This window comes from Penicillium concentricum (assembly GCF_028827145.1).
Source record: "Penicillium concentricum strain IBT 3081 chromosome Unknown utg000001l_segment0_segment0, whole genome shotgun sequence".
Classification (NCBI taxonomy): Eukaryota; Fungi; Ascomycota; class Eurotiomycetes; order Eurotiales; family Aspergillaceae; genus Penicillium; species Penicillium concentricum.
In genome coordinates, this window is record NW_026622754.1 from 8,843,750 (window position 1) to 8,858,790 (window position 15,041).

At 51.2% G+C, this 15,041-nt stretch overlaps 5 protein-coding genes across 5 annotated transcripts; 2 read left to right on the top strand and 3 right to left on the bottom strand.

The window, feature by feature from the left end:
• Positions 1-24: 24 nt before the first annotated feature.
• On the bottom strand, positions 25-2,773 carry N7517_003416 (PAN-complex poly(A)-binding subunit PAN3; the record flags this gene model as incomplete). The annotated part of the gene is made up of 9 exons (XM_056721146.1): positions 2,608-2,773; positions 2,431-2,496; positions 2,314-2,365; positions 2,103-2,245; positions 1,944-2,041; positions 1,529-1,774; positions 1,321-1,465; positions 1,112-1,267; positions 25-1,055 (listed from the first exon to the last, which is right to left on the bottom strand). The coding sequence occupies exons 1-9, from the start codon at positions 2,678-2,680 to the stop codon at positions 25-27; spliced, it is 2,010 nt and encodes a 669-aa protein (XP_056585281.1). The 5' UTR covers positions 2,681-2,773.
• Positions 2,774-3,227: 454 nt separating this feature from the next.
• On the top strand, positions 3,228-4,842 carry N7517_003417 (clathrin-mediated endocytosis regulator UBX3; the record flags this gene model as incomplete). Its single annotated transcript, XM_056721147.1, has 2 exons — positions 3,228-3,362; positions 3,427-4,842. 2 exons carry the CDS (start codon positions 3,228-3,230, stop codon positions 4,840-4,842), a joined length of 1,551 nt encoding a protein of 516 aa, XP_056585282.1.
• Positions 4,843-5,946: 1,104 nt separating this feature from the next.
• On the top strand, positions 5,947-10,573 carry N7517_003418 (CDR ABC transporter; the record flags this gene model as incomplete). Its single annotated transcript, XM_056721148.1, has 2 exons — positions 5,947-6,393; positions 10,526-10,573. 2 exons carry the CDS (start codon positions 5,947-5,949, stop codon positions 10,571-10,573), a joined length of 495 nt encoding a protein of 164 aa, XP_056585283.1.
• A 377-nt stretch (positions 10,574-10,950) lies between these two features.
• N7517_003419 (ferric reductase family protein) lies at positions 10,951-12,807 on the bottom strand (the record flags this gene model as incomplete). Its single annotated transcript, XM_056721149.1, has 1 exon — positions 10,951-12,807. The coding sequence occupies one exon, from the start codon at positions 12,805-12,807 to the stop codon at positions 10,951-10,953; it is 1,857 nt and encodes a 618-aa protein (XP_056585284.1).
• A 1,120-nt stretch (positions 12,808-13,927) lies between these two features.
• Positions 13,928-14,851, bottom strand: N7517_003420 (putative 2-deoxy-D-gluconate 3-dehydrogenase; the record flags this gene model as incomplete). The annotated part of the gene is made up of 3 exons (XM_056721150.1): positions 13,928-14,377; positions 14,459-14,674; positions 14,723-14,851. The coding sequence occupies 3 exons, from the start codon at positions 14,849-14,851 to the stop codon at positions 13,928-13,930; spliced, it is 795 nt and encodes a 264-aa protein (XP_056585285.1).
• Between the last annotated feature and the right edge of the window lie 190 nt (positions 14,852-15,041).

Genomic DNA, 15,041 nt, shown 5'->3' on the forward strand with positions numbered 1-15,041 from the left:
ATTACCACGTGTAAAATGTTTCGACTAGTGCATTCGTCTAGCCGGCTTCGACAGAGCCTGGAAGGAAGACTCAAGAGCTTTCTTGACCTCCTTGTAGCTGACAATGAGGCAACTCTGTTCGTCGCGACTGATCAAATGGATCTTTTCTTCAGTTCCCGCATCGAGCTTGTTCATACAAGTGATAATATGGGCAAGATCAGTCACCGCGTCACCTTGGCTATCCACCGAGTGGAAGACGTAATCGCGGAAAAGCTTCAGGAAGTAGCGTTCTCCGCTCTCCGACCAGCGCTGGTCAAGTTCATATTCAGGGCGTTCATTGATCAACCCGAGTTTGCTAATCAGGCGCACAAGTCGTCCATTTTCCAGCTCGCGGCCGAGATCAGAGGTCAGCTGATCATCCAGGTGGAGTGCCGAATCAAAAGTCGACATCAGCTGGGATGAAATGCCAGTGATAAACGTGTCGATGGTTCGCTCCTGATCCTTCTGCAGTCCATTCAACAGCCAGAACACAGAGTTCTTCAACTGAGGGCTGTAAGCACGAGTGAAGTGCTCCATGGCTTTGGTTGGGTTGTGGATGACAGTGGGCGAGTTAGCGCCAAGGGTGACAATCATTTGGCCAAAGTTGACCAGATCTTGTCGCTGGAGATCAGCCACAGTGCGCTGGGTATCGAACTGCACCACGTCAAGGATAGCACAGGCGTTAATGCGAATACGCGTCTTAGCAGTAATCAAAACCTTGCTAGGCTCGAGCACTCGGGCGGCAAGCCCACTAGCGTGAATCGCTTTGAGTCCATTGGCAATCTGGGTCATGTAGCCCCAGAGGATTTGCTCAGGAATATGAGCATTGGGACGGGTTGGGAAGCGCCCGTTTGCAGCGCTTAGATGCTGGTCTGCAAGTGTCTTGGACAGTGGGTGATAGTCCGTCACAAAAATCAAAGAGCTGTCTTGGAAGCTGCGGCTGGTGAACGCGTCGTGAATGGTCACCACACTGGCGTTGCAGACACGTTTCCAGGCTTGCACAGAACGGATAGCCTTCTCATTGGTCAGGCGGAAACCTATTAGAATTAGCTTGAAGCTACAGAAAAAAAAAGAAGATAGGAGGTTGTCATACCCTCAAGTCTGCGAAGAGCATAAAAGGTGCCATCTTTGCTAGACTGGGCCTTGTAGATCCAGCTTGGGTAGCCAAAGGTCGCAGCATTCTTCTGATGACTGAGATCCAGAGGGACAAGGGAGTGGAAGTAGTCCACCTGAGCAGGAAGTTGGGTGTCTTCAAATCCGTCAGCTTGAGTACAAAGTATTGTCAATTGTGATCCAACATACTAGGGAGAGTTTGTAGAGTAGCTGCAGATTTCTTCTGCAGTTCTTCGCGCAAGTCGTTAGGGATAAAGAGATCATGCACGTTGCGCTGGTATCCCAATGTGTTCTGGCTGTGAGGGCCAATTGGGGCATAAAGATGGTACTGAATCTATTGGGCGGTTAGAACTCATTCAAAGCAACAAAGAGGAGGATCTACTGGATATCAACGTACCGGTTGCTGGAATCCAGTTTGGTTTGCGAAGAAAGCTCCTCCCATCGCACCAGAATGGTCGTGAGAATAAGGATTGGTAGAAACAGAGCCAACGGCACCAGGAGTCATGGGAGTTGGGGTAGTCACAAAAGGATCAAATGCACCCGTGGGGGTGATTCCTCCGTTTCCATTGCCCTGAAGGGGGGTCTGGATGGGAACGTTAGCACCAGGGCCCAGACGCGAACTGTCGTACATGGGATCGAAGTCCTCTGCCAGGGCAGACAAGCCGCCGGTAGGAAGTTCATGGCCACCCAGCATCATGATCATGATAAAGATGATGATGATATGAACAGCGCGAGGAGAATGGGATGGTTCAAGGAAAAGTAGCAATACGAGGGAAGTCGAATGAAATCGAAATAGGATAGGGACGACTGACCACGTGCTCAAAGCCCTGAGGAACAAATTCCTGTACATCGGCTACCGCCCAATCTTGCATTGCTTCTGACCGCGTTGTTGGTGTACTCGTGTTGGAACCTTTTTCACATGTCAGTGGATGCCTTTGTAACCTTCTTCCCTCCTTTCACAGAGCGCATACGTGATGATGTTGTTCGAGGTTGAAATGGAGCTGCACTGGCAGCTTTAGGAGATATAGCAGTGGACTTTTTCGGTGCTGATACACCGTTCCCAGACAGTAAGGATGGGGTAAAACTAGGTGAGTCGACATTGAACCGCTTCTTGCTATCAAATGAGACAGTCCTTGTCAGTTCGTCTGATTTTTTCGTCCAAAGACTAAGTTTGCACCGCACCTGTCCAACTGGTTTGTATTGAGCTTCGACGGGTCATGATTGAAAGCACAACCTGGATACAAGAGTTCCAAATCAGCTTCACCACCCACACTGGCTGTGATCAAGGTTTGCTAATACCTTTGTCTTCATAGCGGCATCGGCCATAGATGGTCACGTTGCGGCACAATGTGTCTTTCGCATTCTCTATCAAGCAAAATCATTGTTGTTAGCAACTCTGCCCGTCTCAGATTCGACATTTATCTCCAGCTTGCCCATCTCAGAAGTGACATGGCAGACTCTTCAAATCAAACTCACCACGGCTCTTCATTTTCGGCGATCCTGTCGTCCGACGAGCGTCCTCCAATGGAGGCTTTCCAGCAGACGCCATGATATCTGGCTGATACCCACTTGATGGTGCGGATCAGCGCAAAAAGATCCCCATTGAAACCGTACTCGGTAGGGAACAAAGGATGCTATTGGGCGAAAACCGCATTCCCTTGCTTTGATCTTATATAAATTCAAGTCACCGTGGTCCACGCGTTTGGCGATTGGCGGGTCAATTCCGGGAGAGCCCACGGACGTCGGGCGGTATCTCAGCCGATAACAATAGGCATTAATGGTATACAAGGATAAGACCAAAGCCGTCTCTCATCCCAAGGAATGACTGAGAGCGACAGAACTGATGGAAATGAAAGACGCGGGGCGAGAAACGAACTCGAGTGAAGGGGGATATGCGCACGGACCAGGCGGTCAGAACATCAATGAGCTTCGTCTTGAGGCCACTTGAGCTTCGACGTTACCATTCTACCGTGGATTCTGTGCACGTGCTTAATGAACACTCTCATATGATCTTTCAATTCATGGCCGTTCATTTTTATCTCTTTTGACTCCACCCCCATCCCTGAGTTTATGGCCTACCGCCCTTCACCAGCAAGATGTCACAACCGGAGGTTGACCTGGACCAGCTTTCCGATAGCGAGAAGTCTGCGCTAGAAATGTACATGGCCGTTACTAGCCAGGAACCTTCAGAGGCAATTCCCATCCTACGCCGGTCACAATGGAATGTGCAGGTTGGTCTATCCTCCCCATCTTCCGGCCAAGCGTACGAGAGTTTAACTAATCCCCACATGATAGATCGCCATCTCCAAGTTCTTCGATGGGGAAGGCCCGGATCCCCTTGAAGAAGCTCGCGCTGCCATGGACCGCCCGCCTCCACCCCAACCCAACCGCCGAACCCAAAATTTAATGACCGACGACTTGAACGAACACTTGTCGCAGATTACTCGCGCCACAGCTACAGATCTGGCTCCGCGAGTTGACACACAATCAGGAGACCAGCATACCTACCGGCCTCCATTCATTCTTAGTCTACTTCTCAGTCCGTTTAATCTGGTCTATCGACTCCTCTGCAGTTCATTCCGCCTCTTTGGTGTCCTCTTCCCTTTTTTGCCACGCTTGTTCAACAGGACGGCAAACCCTGCGCTGCAAGGCGCTCGCCGGAATACCACTGGCCGTCGATCCCTCGGTCCCAAGGACACTGCCGCTCGCTTTATCCGCGAGTTCGAGGAAGAGTATGAATCTAACCCGATTCCGTTCCTGGAGAACGGATACAACATGGCGCTGGAGAAAGCCCATCGCGACTTGAAGTACCTCCTGGTCATTCTCTTATCCCCCGAGCATGACGATACCAACAGCTGGGTCCGTGATACCCTGCTGGCACCCGAGGTCGTGGAATTCATCAACGACTCCCAGAACAACCTCCTGGTGTGGGGCGGCAACGTGCGAGACTCCGAAGCATACCAAGTCGCCAACTCATTGAAATGCATCAAGTTCCCCTTCGCAGCGGTCATCGTCCATACCCCGAACGTTTCGTCAACCGCCATGTCTGTCGTAGGGCGGATCGCAGGCCTCACTACGCCATCCGAGGTGGTGAACAAGCTCCGGGCAGTCGTGACAGCTAACAGCGAACCCCTGGAGCGACTTCGGTCGTCACGTGTAGAGCAACAAGCCTCGCGCAGCCTCCGCGAAGAGCAAGACTCAGCCTATGAGCGGTCGCTGGCGATCGACCGTGAACGGGCGCGCCAGCGCCGGGAAGCGGAAATGGAACGTCAACGCGAAGAACAGGAAGCCGCTGGCCGACAGGCGGCAGAGGAGCAGCAGCGCCGCAATCTCACCCAGTGGAAGGTTTGGCGCGGACAATCGCTTAGCGCAGAGCCCGGACCAGATGTTAAGGATGCGGTTCGTATTAGCGTGCGGCTCCCGTCGGGCGATCGTATCATGCGCAAGTTTGCGCCCGATGCGGACATTGAAGAGATCTACGCGGTGGTTGAGTGCTACGAGGTCTTGCAAGAGCAGGATACACAGCCGGTGACGAGTGCACCAGAGGGATTTGTGCACCAATACGGATTTCGACTAGTCTCACCGATGCCTCGGGTGGTGTATCCGGTTGATGAGGGAGGGTCGATCAAAGAAAAGATTGGCCGTGGTGGCAATCTGCTAGTGGAACTGATCGACGAGGATGAAGATGAACCTGTGACCGACATGTCTTGAATATGACTCTCCATGATTCAAATGTTGCTTTTGTGGGTTCTAAAGTTGGAAGGCCACGACTGACCGCTCTGTTTTTTTTTTTACAATATCAATGTACAATGTAGATGATTATGATTCGATATCTCACATTCTTGGTCAGATTTTGAATCGGCTTAACCGAACAGGCATATTCCGTATTTGGTATGGCGTAAGCATTGCAGCCTTCCAAGGTTCCAAGGTTTCTGGCTAGGCTCCGAGCCTGACACGCATATCAGCCCCATGCAAGGGAGGTTTATGGGCACCTAATCTGACCGTGAGATTCCCAATACCACTCTGGATAAAATAACCGGAAATTCGGACGAAATGCGTATTTGGTCCGATCAGAATAGGATCAGGGGTTAGGGGGTTTATAGATCCCCGTATTGGGAAATCCCCAAATTAGCGTTAAAATGGATCCATCCATAGATGAGTCAGCTCGGATAGACCCTACCCGGGTATCCGAGGGGTCCATGTGGACGGATAGAGATAGTCCCGGACCCTTCTGAAACTTTATATTACTTTATACACGTGGGTGAGAAAGAACATGGCAGGTACCTGTACACATCTATCTTTTCTTTTCTTTGGCTGTGTGATAGTATCAGGTACATATTGGGTACATGAATGACGGAGTATAGAGTCATACGTCGTATTCGTCTTTGATATAAAAAAAATCCAAGGCCATTGTTACCCTAATATAGAGAAATAGCCGTGCTGATGTTTTCTTGGCAAGCCACTCAAAGGGCTAGATGAAGGAAAAAAAACTCCAAAACACGAAAATTCCCATCGGAAACTTACAGCTCCGCCCCGTGTTTGTTTCAACGGGACTCCCCGCTTTTTTATTTTTCTCGGGCAAAGGATACACACGCTTTCCGAGTCGGGAACTAAAGATCCTTAACCCTTTTTCTTCCTTGTATACTTAATTCAAAAATCCTTCATTCCTTCTAATCCCTAATACCTTTACAATCCTTACATCCCATTTGATGGTGATCATTTCTTCTATTCATCTTTTATAGGGATATTACCCCCCCCACTTAATTAGTCCCATCCCCCCTATCAATCAGACAGTGACCTTGTTGGAAGGTCATCATGTCGCTCCTAGGGACATTTAACTCCAACATCACCGGCACTCAAGACGTGCAGGAATCCCATGTCGCCCACATGGAAGCTCGCCGCCATGATCCCACGGCCAGCGTGAGCACCGATGACACCGCCAATGAGAAGAGCGAGGTTGGCAACGAGGAATACAGTGAGGTCGAGGTCACCCGCCTGGCCCGGCAACTCACCCGCCAGTCAACACGCTTCTCGGTCTCAACTCAAAATGCAGAGAATCCCTTCATTGAAACTCACGAGGACTCAACTCTCAACCCTAGCAGTGAAAACTTCAAGGCTAGAGATTGGATGAAGAACCTGCTTGCTATCCAATCCCGCGACCCAGAACGATACCCGAAGCGTCAGGCCGGTCTGTCCTTCAAAAACCTCAGCGTGCACGGATTTGGCAGTCCCACCGATTACCAAAAGGATGTGGCCAACTCCGTTCTCGAAATTGGTGCCTTGTTCCGCAAGATCGCCGGCACTGGCAAGCAGAAGATCCAGATTCTCGACAACTTCGATGGTCTCATTAAGAGCGGCGAGATGCTGGTCGTCCTCGGCCGTCCTGGATCTGGCTGTTCGACTTTCTTGAAGACCATTGCAGGAGAGATGAACGGTATCTTCAAGGATGCCAAGTCTCACATGAACTATCAAGGTATCTCCGATAAGCAGATGCGCCACGAGTTCCGTGGTGAGGCCATCTACACTGCCGAGACCGATGTGCATTTCCCTCAGCTTTCTGTGGGAGATACCTTGAAGTTTGCTGCTATGGCTCGTGCCCCGCGCAACCGCTTGCCGGGCGTCACTCGCGATCAGTACGCAGAGCACATGCGTGATGTCGTCATGGCTATGCTGGGTCTTACGCACACTATCAACACTCAGGTTGGTAACGATTTCATCCGTGGTGTCTCCGGTGGTGAGCGGAAGCGTGTCAGTATCGCCGAGGCCACCCTTTGCGGCAGCCCTCTCCAATGTTGGGATAACAGTACCCGTGGTTTGGATAGTGCCAATGCCCTGGAGTTCTGTAAGACATTGGGTCTGATGTCCAAGTACTCTGGTACCACCTGTGCGGTTGCTATCTACCAGGCATCCCAGAGTGCTTACGATGTCTTCGACAAAGTGACCGTGCTGTACGAGGGCCGACAGATCTATTTCGGTCGCACCACCGAAGCCAAGGAATTTTTCACCAACATGGGCTTCCATTGTCCCGAGCGCCAGACTACCGCCGATTTCTTAACCTCTCTTACGAGCCCCGCCGAGCGAATTGTTAAGGCTGGCTTTGAGAGTATTGCTCCCCGTACCCCCGATGAGTTCGCCGTTGCTTGGAAAAACAGTGCTGCGTACAAGGAGCTTCAGAAAGAGATCGTCGACTACGATGAACAGTACCCTATTGGTGGTGAGTCCCTCGATAAGTTCGTCGAGTCTCGTAAGGCTATGCAGTCCAAGGGTCAGCGTGTCAAGTCTCCATATACCCTATCTGTCACCGAGCAGGTCCAACTCTGTGTCACACGTGGTTTCCAGCGTTTGAAGGGCGACTCCAGTTTGAGTGTGTCCGCCTTGATTGGAAACACGATCATGGCATTGATTATCGGTTCGGTTTTCTTCCAGTTGAAAGACGACGTGACCAGTTTCTACTCTCGTGGTGCCCTTCTCTTCTTCTCTGTTCTCCTCAACGCCTTCTCCAGTGCCCTGGAGATTCTGACTCTTTATGCGCAACGTCCTATTGTCGAAAAGCAAGCTCGCTATGCCATGTATCATCCGTTTGCCGAAGCGATCTCGTCAATGCTGTGCGACATGCCGTATAAGATCACCAACGCCATCACTTTCAACATCACACTCTACTTCATGACTGGTCTTCGCCAAACCGGCGGCGCCTTCTTCACTTTCATACTCTTCTCTTTCATGACTACCATGACCATGTCTATGGTTTTCCGTACTATCGCCTCGTACTCGCGTACTCTGTCTCAGGCTCTGGTGCCCGCCGCTATCCTCATTCTCGGTCTGGTCATCTACACTGGTTTCACTATCCCAACCCGCAACATGCTCGGTTGGTCTCGCTGGATGAACTACATTGACCCGATTGCTTATGGCTTCGAGAGCTTGATCGTCAACGAGTTCCACGGTCGCCAGTTCCCCTGTTTGGAGAAGTCTTTCATCCCGGCGGGAGAATCCTACGTGGGTGTCGACCGTTTCAGCAAGATCTGCTCGGCGAAAGGAGCCGTCGCTGGCCAGAACTATATTACCGGTGAGGCCTACTACACTGCAAGCTTCGAGTACTCCAACAGCCACAAGTGGAGGAACCTAGGAATCATGATTGGGTTCATGATCTTCTTCATGGCCACCTACCTCATCGGCACCGAGTACATCTCCGAGTCGAAGTCTAAGGGTGAGGTTCTGCTTTTCCGTCGCGGCCACGCCCCCAAGCACTCCAGCAACTCCGAGGATGACATCGAGCAGACTCACGCCGTGTCCGCTGCCGAGAAGAAGGATGGCGCTAGCTCCAATGGCGAAGAAACCACTGCCGCAATCCAGAGACAGACCGCTATCTTCCAATGGCAAGACGTGTGTTACGATATCCACATCAAGAAAGAGGAACGTCGCATTCTCGACCACGTTGACGGCTGGGTTAAACCTGGTACCTGCACTGCTCTTATGGGAGTTTCTGGAGCCGGTAAAACCACTCTTTTGGATGTCCTTGCCACACGTGTGACAATGGGTGTTGTGTCTGGTGAAATGTTGGTTGATGGCCGTCCTCGCGACCAGTCTTTCCAGCGAAAGACTGGCTACGTCCAACAACAGGATCTGCATCTCCACACTACCACCGTCCGCGAGGCTCTGCGCTTTAGTGCTGTTCTCCGTCAACCGCGTCACGTTCCACACCAGGAGAAACTCGACTATGTCGAGGAAGTGATCAAACTTCTTGGAATGGAACACTATGCGGATGCCGTCGTCGGTGTTCCCGGTGAAGGTCTCAATGTCGAACAGCGTAAGCGTCTTACTATTGGTGTCGAGCTAGCTGCCAAGCCGCAGCTGCTTCTGTTCCTGGACGAGCCCACTTCCGGTCTTGACAGCCAGACATCTTGGTCTATCTTGGATCTCATTGATACCTTGACCAAGCACGGCCAGGCCATTCTATGTACTATTCACCAGCCCTCTGCCATGCTCTTCCAGCGATTCGATCGTCTGCTGTTCCTCGCTAGGGGTGGTAGGACCGTCTATTTCGGAGAAATCGGTGAAAAGTCCTCTACGCTTTCTGACTACTTTGAACGAAACGGTGCACCTAAGCTGTCTCCCGATGCTAACCCTGCCGAGTGGATGCTTGAGGTAATTGGAGCTGCCCCTGGAACCCACAGTGAGATCGACTGGCCTGCTGTATGGCGCGATAGCCCTGAGCGCGTGGAAGTCCACAACCACCTCGCCGAGCTCAAGTCCAACCTCTCTCTGAAGCCCGTTGCCACAAACGATAACGACCCAACCGGCTTCAACGAGTTCGCCGCACCGTTCACCGTCCAACTCTGGGAATGTCTCATCCGTGTGTTCAGCCAGTACTGGCGAACTCCAGTCTACATCTACTCCAAGATGGCGCTCTGCACACTCACCGCGCTCTACGTCGGTTTCTCTTTCTTCCACGCTCAGAACAGTATGCAAGGACTTCAGAACCAGATGTTCAGTGTCTTCATGTTGATGACAGTCTTTGGTAACTTGGTACAACAAATAATGCCGCACTTCGTCACCCAGCGCTCCCTCTACGAAGTCCGCGAACGCCCCTCAAAGTCATACTCTTGGCAAGCCTTCATGGCCGCGAACATCATCGTGGAACTCCCCTGGAATGCCCTCATGTCCGTCCTCATTTTCGTTTGTTGGTACTACCCCATCGGACTTGAACGCAACGCCGGTGATGACCTCCACGAGCGCGGCGCCCTGATGTGGCTCCTCGTCTTGACCTTCATGCTCTTCACCTCCACCTTCGCCCACATGATGATTGCTGGCATCGAGCTCGCAGAAACAGGAGGCAATATCGCTAACCTGCTCTTCTCCCTTTGTCTGATCTTCTGTGGTGTCCTCGCCACTCCTGGTGATATGCCCCGCTTCTGGATCTTCATGTACCGCGTCTCGCCATTCACCTACCTAGTCTCTGCAATGCTGTCTACCGGCACAGCCGGCTCAAAGGTCATTTGCGAGGACGTCGAGTTGCTTCACTTCAAGCCTACCCAAGGCAAGACCTGTGGCGAATACATGCATGATTTCATCATCGGAACAGGAACAGACACTCAGCCTGGACGTGGGGGTTACCTCATAGACCCCAACGCCACTAGCAAATGCTCTTTCTGCACCGTCGACAACACTGATACTTTCCTCCTGAGCGTGAGCAGTTCCTACAGCGATGCGTGGCGCAACTTCGGCCTCATGTGGGTGTTTATCATCTTCAACATTTGTGCCGCTGTTGGTATCTACTGGCTTGCTCGTGTGCCCAAGGCAGCACGCAGCAAGAAGACTAAGACTGCTTGATTGATACATACCCTCTCTGCTCTTTTTTCTTTCTTTTTTCTCTTTTCCCCTCCGCTCAACTGAACAGGATTCCGAGCGCTACTGTCAAAAGACTACACTAGACCGCCATCTCTAATCCCTCCACTCTTCTCGTTGCACATTTTCTTGTTTACATATTACACCTGGTCTAGCGGATGGGGATGTCCTAGATAATACATACATTAGCATAGAGCCTTTTGTTCAATTACATATTACCTTTCTTATTCAAATATCTCGTGCAGACTAAATGGACAAGACAGTAAATCCCCTTCTAAGGTATTCAATAAGAGATTATCATCTATGCAGGAAAAGTATGGAGAATCAAGTTATGATGATATGTATACAGTTAAACATTAACCAACGTCCTATGCGCCCGCTAACCGCAAAGCACAGAAAAAAGCACCGAGAAAAAAGATTACATTGAACAAAAAAAACAAGAAAAGAAACCCCTTAGGGAGTAAAAAGCAAAAACAATCACCACGTAAAAGCCTCCTCAACAAAATCAACAACAGCCCCCTTCCCAATCCTCTCCCTGGCCGCAGACCTAACCTCATCCGCAAAAGCCCCAGGTCCACAAACACTAACAAGCGTCGCCCCGGTCCTGCTCGGCAAAATCTCATCAAGAACAACATCAGGCCTACAACGACCGGAATGCATAAGCACCGTCGCAGAAGGACTAACGATATCCGCTGCTCGACGTGGCTTCGACACGAAAAGTTTCACAACGAGGATGTCCCTTCGACCGGGTAATCGCAGGATCTGGTCCATATAGCTACTTACCCAGGCGAGGTGGTCTGTAGAGCGGACAGACCAGATCAGGTAGACTTTTCGAGTTGCGGCGGAGTTTTGGGCGGCTTGTGTGACGAGTGCGTGGGTGTGGAGGAGGTGGTGGGTTATTCCTGCGCCGGCGCTGAAGAGGATTGTTGTGCCGTAACTTGAGGGGTTTGTTGGGTTTGAGCCGTAAGGGCCTTCGATGAAACCTGATAGTGTGAGGGATTTTGAGGGGGATGCGTTGGCGAGGTTGTAGAGACGGCGGGTCATGCCCTTTTGGGCGCCGATTATCAGGGAGACTTGGGTTGTTGGTTTGGTTGGTTTGGTGGGGAGGTTGGATTGTTTTTCTAGGTCGGTGTATGTACCCTTGGTTGGGGTTGGGGCTGGGGAGGGGAGGAGAGCTGCTGTGTTGTTTGTGCTGGGTTCGGCCCAGGCTATTGAAAATGGGTGAGACATCCACCATGAGATACTGGGGATGTAGGCGAAGACGTGGCAGCCTGGTTCGATTTGGACGAGTTTAGGGAGGTGGAAGGTTACGCGGCAGGCTTCGCCTGGGAGCGCTTGGACGACCATTGTTGTTGTGCCGGAGGTTGAGATATTGAGGTGGACGAGGCGGAAGAGACGTGCGAGTCGGTCGCCTAGCCAGATTGCGGCGATCGTTCTTGCCCAGCTTTGCTGTGGGAGATTGTCTATCCGTAGGTGCATGTATACGCCGAGGAAGGCGAGTACAGCGGCGAGCTGGTGCAGGTGTAGGAAGGTCTCGTAGAAGGCGTGGCGGATGGGTGAGGGGGAGTGTAGGCAGAGGAACATCATCGCGACTGTGCCTACCAGGCCCCAGGTGAAGAAGGGAGTGCCACACAGGCGGGCAAGCATGCGGGTGAAGTCTTCCTCGTCGACGGCGTTAACGGCCCATGCGGCTGTGTGGACGACTGACTCGACGACGACGATGCGTCCCAGCCAGCGGTGAAGGAGATTGTATGTGTCGAAACTGATGTGGAGTAGAGGGATCAAGGGGTTGTTTCGGCCAGCGAGGAGGAAGAGCGGGATCATGTTGAGGACGGCCAGCGTCCCGGACCGGCCACGCAGCTCGGCTACCAATGCTGCCTTGTTGTTGACACTATAGTCCAGGTAGACGCAGTATGTGACCTGGCTGGCGAAGTATAGTGTGACCAGGATGGTCTGCAGTCGGGAGGGCAAGGTGCCGACATTGACAGCGGAAGAGAGCTGTAGTTCTCGGTTGTGTCGTTTCTTTCCTAATGGGGCGTACAGGATGTGTTTCTTGAGGTTAGACCACCATGATGATTGTTCCTGGGCCCAGAAGGTCTGCTGCCGCTGGTTTGCACCAGATGCGGTGATTCTGCGTAGATAGGCATGGCTGATCTGGGCGACCCGGCCACAGAACAATGCGAATGCCACAGCGCTCAGAGAAATGTAGATGATCCGAGTAATGATCACATCGCGAGGGACATCCACACCACCCAGCCCTCTTGAGTACTCATATATGTATGTGGCATTCGACCCGTACCCTCGTGCCGCGATATGCGGATGGGTTGTTGCCATTGAACAGGCGTAGATATTGAAGAAAGAAAGATGTTGCGGTTTGGACAGAAAACATGCAAGGCTGTGCTTTCGACGTTGCACAACCCCTTGGTCGAGATGTCAATCTGGAATATGTTTCAAGGAGCCGCTCAACAGCTCAGATCGAAATACGAAGATTTAGATGTCGACTGGTGGGCGTTTGCGGGGGAAACGAAATCGAAGACGGATGTATCAGATGAGATAAGTTATGAACAGGGTTGGCGAAAGTGAGTCGATATAGATAGAGACCTCTTTGATTGTATCAGACAAAGACAATGTGTAATAATGAGAGCATTGTGGCTGGTTTGAGGTCAAAGGACAATGAGGTTTGTTTCAATGTGAATGTCCAGGCTGAAGTCAACAAAGCGACCCAAAATAACCCTCTGATCTTTGGAATTCGAGAGAAATTGGCACGTCACCAAGAATCGAAGGTAGAGGGCTGACTCTCAAAAGGTATCTGGAATGCAAGGGATGGCACGTTTTTCTGTGAAGAATGGGATCGGACAATGTAGAGGCAGACCCAGACCAGAATATATAGAGCCAAGCAAATCCGTGAAAAGAATGTATTCAATCGATACCAGCCGACTGTCTTAAAAGCCAAGAGAATGGAAATGGAAGAGAGAAGCTCGGGCTGAAGACGGAGTTTTGAAGGAGCAAAGGCACCTTGGACATATCATGTTTCTGCAAAACCCCTGTATATGGTCTGATTAACAAGTGTGCCAGGCGTTTAAATGGCCGAGAGCCTATCAGCATGATTTCTTGAGTGACACTAAAGACGCCGGCGTTTCCAAGAAGACTAGTGGCCCCTTAATACAGGCGTGGTGATTTGCTGATGATCCTTGCAGATCCTAGTTCGACTCTCGGCGCGACGCCTTTGGATGAGAACCTGCGGACTCTGAAACATGATTAATTGCAGACGTTCAAATTTTCCGGTGGACATCCGGTGAACACCCGATGGAGTCTTGTCTTACTGTCAGACATTGGCTTTGTTGAAGTTTCAGGGTGGAACTGCGCACTGACCACTCTACTATACGAACTTATAGGAGTAGTTATATGTCCAATCTATTCAATAATGTACTCTATATTCATTCATTTTCAATATTTACCGTCCCATCCATCCACCATCAACTGTAAGAACCTCACCAGACACATAGCTACTAGCCTGACTGGCCAGATACACGACGGCGCCCTTGAAATCTTCAGGGTTACCCCATCGGCCAGCCGGGATACGTGCCATGATACCAGCGTTGCGAGAAGCATCGTTGATAAGAGCGGTGTTCATATCAGTAGCAATATAACCGGGCGCGATCGCATTAACGTTGATTCCCTTGGCAACCCAGTCGTTCGAGAGCGCCTTGGTCAACTGCCCAATGCCACCCTTGGATGCCGCGTAGGCGGGGACCGTAATTCCACCCTGGAACGTGAGCAAAGAGGCAACATTAATGATGGAGCCACGACGACCCTGGGGGAATTCAGAGGCGTCACGGGCCAGTAGGTATGCGGCGAATTCTCGGCACATGATGAACACGGAGGATAGGTTGATTTCCAGGACCTAGACATTATTTCCACATATGAGTTATAGTGTTTCAAGGGGAAGTATATGAGGGGTCTTTATATGGGGCTTTTAACTGACCTCGTCCCAGTCCTCGTCCGGGAACTGTTCGGCCGGGTGTCGCCGTTGGATCCCTGCGCAGTTCACGAGAATCTCCGGCTTGAGGCCTTGGCTGATCAATGCGGGGATGATGCCTTTGACGGCTTGCCGGTCCCCTAACTCGGCGACATGGATCCATGCCTTGCGTCCAAGGCGATTAATGATCTCATCCTTGGTTGATGTGTTGGTGTTGTCTCTCTATTGGGATGTCAGCACGTGTCCTTCAACTCTTTCCAGCTGACTCACCTGAATCAAGATAATATCGGCGCCAGCCTCGGCCAGAGCAAAGGCCATGGCTTGGCCAATGCCTCGTGTTCCACCAGTAACGATGGCGGTTTTCCCATTTAAGGAGAAGAGGGACATTACGTCTGCCATTATGAATGTATGAATATATGAATCTGCAAAGATCTTTGAAATAAAAAGAAACAAAAGAAAAAAGTAGGGAGGAGCTCCAAATAACCAAAAAGCCTCAAATGGAGAACGCGGGGGTTGTCCGAAGGGGCAATACCTATACCCGCGGGCATTAGCCGATCGGCAATTGAGACGGCAGTCTTTTTCCTATACA